We start from the raw sequence: 4714 nt of genomic DNA on the forward strand, positions 1-4714 counted from the left end.
AAAAAAAAAAAAAAAAGTCAAAAAATAACAGGTGCTAGCAAGGCTGTGGAGAAAAGAGAACATTTATACCTTGCTGGTGGGACTGTAAATTAGTTCAGCCACTGTGGAAAGCAATTTGGAGATTTCTCAAATAACTTAAAACAGAACTACCATTCAACCCAGCAATCTCACCTCTGGATATATACTCAAAGGACAACAAATTGTTCTACCAAAAACACATGCACTTGTATGTTCATCCCAACACTATTCACAACAGCAGAGACATGGAATCAATCTAGGTGCCCATCTTCAGGGGATTAAGTAAAATGTACATATATACTATGAAATACTATGTAGTCATTAAAAAGAATGAAATCATGTCCTTTGCAGTAACGAGGAGAAAGCTGGAGGCCATCCCATCCTGAGCAAATTAACACAAGAACAGAAAACCAAATGCCACATGTTCTCACATATAAGTGGGAGCTAAACATTGGGTACACATGGACATAAAGATGGGAACAATGGACACTGGGACTACCAGTGGGGAGGAAGAAAGGGGACAAGGGCTAAGAAAATATCTACTGGGTACTATGCTCATAACCTGAGTGACAGGATCATTCAAACCCCAAACCTTGGTGTCATACAATATACCTATGTAACAAACCTACACATGTACCCCCTGAATCTAAAATAAAACTTGGAATTATTTTTTTCAAAAGAAAAATTAAAACAAAGGTGACACCAAACTGAATACCTAATATGTAAATAATGTTTTAAAAAGGGGACATAACTATAAATGTGAAAACTAAGAACAACAAAGAAATAAATCAAATTTGACTTGGGGAAAAAAATATTTTTTTTTAAAAATTTTATTAAAATTTTTTTTTAAAATTCCTATTTTTTTTTTGGATTTTTTCAGAAAAAAAAAGTATTTTTTTTTTTTTTTTTTTTTTTTTTTTTTTAAAGTTTTTTTTTTTTTTTTTTTTTTTTTTTTTTTTTTTGAGACGGAGTTTTGCTCTTGTTTCCCAGGCTGGAGTGCAATGGCACGATCTCGGCTCACCGCAACCTCCGCCTCCTGGGTTCAGGCAATTCTCCTGCCTCGGCCTCCTGACTAGCTGGGATTACAGGCACGCGCCACCATGCCCAGCTGATTTTTTGTATTTTTAGTAGAGACGGGGTTTCACCATGTTGACCAGGATGGTCTCGANCACCCGCCTCGGCCTCCTAAAGTGCTGGGATTACAGGCTTGAGCCACCGCGCCCGGCCAAGTTTTTTGGTTTCTTTTTTTTTTGATTTGTGGTGGGGTCTCTGTGTGTTGCCCGAGCTGGTCTTTGAACTCTGGTCACAAGTGATCCTCCCACCTCAGCCACTCCAAGTGCTGGTATTTCAGGTGTGAGCCACCATGCCCAGCTGACTTTTGGTTTCTTCCCACTTGACCTTTCCAGAGCCAAATAAGCAGGAATGGCTTTAAGCTCCCACACTGAACACTATCTAAGCAGGCAAAATCTTGCAAGTGCATCTTTATTTGGCAGAGAGCAGTGGAAGAGAACATTTCAGTGTGGCTATGAGAATAACAGGGCAAAAGTGCAGTATTTTCAATCATATAATCACAAACTGTCAAAAAGGCTAGTTTTTTAATATAAAAATTTGATTGGAGATAGGGATGATACACATTTCATTTTTGTTAGTTGGTATTTTCATTGAATTTTTTTCTTTTTTTCAGTTGTCCAGTAAGAAAGAAAAGGATAACTGAAGCAGAGCTCTGTGCTCGTCCTAATGACTGGATTCTTTGTGCACATCAGGATGTAGAGGGGCATGGAGCAAATCCCTGCACTAGTGGCCTTTCCGTACCTGGGATATTAGATGTTATTTGTGAAGAAATGGATCAGACAACTGGAGAACCACAGTGTGAAGCTGCCCGAAGGAAGCTTCAGGAGATTGAGGACAGGTAAATGGGCAGTGTATATAGCTGGTTTTTTGCTGTTCTCTTATAATATCTCAACTCATTTAAGCTAGTTCTATTTATCATTTGGTGATAACTTGATCGTTAGCCTCTCAGAAAGACTATATAAGTCAGAGAATTCAAAGTGTGTGCCTTTTTGAGACCGGGTTTCACTTTTGTTACTTAGGTTGGAGTGCAATGGCATGATCTCAGCTCATTGTAACCTCTGCCTCCCAGGTTCAAGCTATTCTCCTGCCTCAGCATCCAGAGTAGCTGGGATTACAGGCATGTGCCACCATGCCTGGCTAATTTTGTATTTTTAGTAGAGACAGGGTTTCACCATGTTGGTCAGGCCAATCTCAAACTCCTGACCTCGGGTGATTTGCCCGCCTTGGCCTCCCAAAGTGCTGGGATTATAGGCATGAGGCACCATGCCCAGCATTTTTTTTTTTTTTTTTTTTTAATTGAGACAGGGTCTTGCTTTGTCACTGAAGTTGGAGCCCAGTGGTTCACTGCAGTCTTGACCTCACAGGCTCAACCCATCCGCCCACCTCAGCCTCCCAAGTAGCTGGGACTGCTCACATGTACCACACCTGGCTAATCTTTGTATCTTTTGCAGAGATGGGGTTTCACCATGTTGCCCAGGCTGGTCATGAGTTCCTGGGCTTAAGCAAGCCGCTTGCCTCAGCCTTCCAAAGTTTATGCGTTTATTTATTAATTTACTTATTTTTGAGGTGGGGTTTTGCTCTTGTTACCCAGGCTAGAGTACAATGGCACGATCTCAGCTCACTGCAACCTTTGCTTCCTGGGTTCAAGCGATTCACCTACCTCAACCTCCCAAGTAGCTGGGATTATAGATGGCTGCCACCATACCTGGCTAATTTTTTTTTGTATTTTTAGTAGAGACAGGGTTTTGCCATGTTGGCCAGGCTGATCTCAAACTCCTGGCTTCAGGAGATCCACCCATCTCGGCCTCTGAAAGTGCTGGGATTACAGGCATGAGCCATTGTGCCTGGCCCTGAGTGTATGTTTTTTTTTGTTTTTGTTTGTTTGTTTGTTTTGAGACGGAGTCTTGCTCTGTCACCAGGCTCGAGTGCAGTGGCGCAACCTCGGCTCACTGCAACCTCCGTCTCCTGGGTTCAGGCGATTCTTCTGCCTCAGCCTCCCGAGTAGCTGGGACCACAGGCGTGTGCCACCACGCCCAGCTAATTTTTTTGTATTTTTAGTAGAGATGGGGTTTCACCATGTTGGCCTGGATGATCTCAATCTCTTGACTGCGTGAGCCACCGTGCCTGGCTTTTTTTTTTTTTTTTTGAGACAGAGTTTTGCTCTTGTTACCCAGGCTGGAGTGCAATGGCACGATCTCGGCTCACCGCAACCTCCGCCTCCTGGGTTCAGGCAATTCTCCTGCCTCAGCCTCCTGAGTAGCTGGGATTACAAGTTCGCACCACCATGCCCAGCTAAATTTTGTATTTGTATTAGAGACAGAGTTTCATCATGTTGGTCAGGCTGGTCTTGAACTCCTGACTTTGTGATCCACCCACCTTGGCCTCCCAAAGTGGTGGGATTGCAGGTGTTAGCCACCATAACTGGCCAAGTGTATGCTTTTAAAGTGAATTCTTCTCATAGATCTGTTTTATTTTATTTTTTTAAGACGGAGTCTCGCTCTGTTGTTCAGGGTGGAGTGCAGTCACTCACTGTAACCTATGCCTCCTGGGTTCAAGTGATTCTCCTGACTCAGCCTCCTGAGTAGCTGGGACTACAGGCACCCACCACCATGCTCAGCTAAGTTTTGTGTTTTTAGTAGAGATGGAGTTTCACCATATTGGCCAGGCTGGTCTCGAACTCTTGACCATCTTATCTGCCCGCCACGGGCTTCCAACATGCTGGGGTTACAGGCGTAAGCCACCACACCCGGCCTGAGTATACTTTTTATACTCAGTTATAGCTTCATTTTTTGCTTGGTCTATTGCTGTATTATTTCTTTTATCCTTTTTTTATTTTTAAAATTTTGTCCAAATACTAGAATATATAATAGCTTGACTAGATATTTTTTCTTTCTTTGCTTCTGCTGCCTTAATTGATTTAGGATAATTGATGAAGATGATGAAGTTGAAGCTGACAGAAATGTTAACCATCTCCCCAGTCTTGTCCTTTCTGATACCATGAAAACAGGTTTGAAGAGGGAATTTGATGAAGTTTTTACAAAGAAAATAATTGAGTCTATGTAAGTTTTGGTACCTGATTTCTAATTAATTATGAGGTTGGAGGGAAAACCCAATGTTTAGATTATGCCTATCCTATCCTAGTCAGCTCTTTATATCTCCTGATCACCAGGCAATTGGAGATTGGCTTTCTTTTAGTCCATTAGGGGTGAGCAAAGTGCTTTGCAAGTAGGATTTTGAAGTATGGGGAAGTGCTGCCTTGCCTACTGACTCTTTGGTTTCTTTGAAGACCTGAAATGCACTGCAGTCTGATATTTGGAAATGGGATGATTGGCAAGAGAGCCCACTCTCTCAAGTTCTTGTGATAGGATATATAAACCACATTGCAAAGGCTCCTGTTACCTGGCTTTCTAAGTTATCAGGGAACAAGATTGAAGCCTAGGAAACAAAAATTAAAGTGACCCAGCAGTCAAAGTAGTTACTGCAAACACTGCAAAACAAAGCTCATATTCTTGGCTCATAGCACAGTCCTTCCAGGCCTTTAGTAGAGCTATTTTGCTCTTAATCTAAACACAGTTTATGAGCTCAGTTACCTGGTTTCCTAGATCATCAGAGTAGAAGCAGAAAC

At 42.0% G+C, this 4714-nt stretch overlaps 1 protein-coding gene across 1 annotated transcript in view; it reads left to right on the plus strand.

Moving 5' to 3' along the window:
- The first annotated feature begins 1239 nt into the window (after positions 1–1239).
- CCDC117 (coiled-coil domain containing 117) overlaps positions 1240–4714 on the plus strand; it is an 8303-nt gene continuing 4828 nt past the window's right edge. Inside the window, exons 1-2 of the mRNA XM_017499464.2 lie at positions 1240–1927; positions 4011–4148. Coding sequence (XP_017354953.1) covers positions 1860–1927; positions 4011–4148 — 206 coding nt within the window. The 5' untranslated portion in view covers positions 1240–1859. The remainder of the gene's footprint in view (positions 1928–4010; positions 4149–4714) is intronic.

The sequence above is a fragment of the Cebus imitator genome, unplaced genomic scaffold (assembly GCF_001604975.1).
Source record: "Cebus imitator isolate Cc_AM_T3 unplaced genomic scaffold, Cebus_imitator-1.0 Scaffold258, whole genome shotgun sequence".
NCBI lineage: Eukaryota > Metazoa > Chordata > Mammalia > Primates > Cebidae > Cebus > Cebus imitator.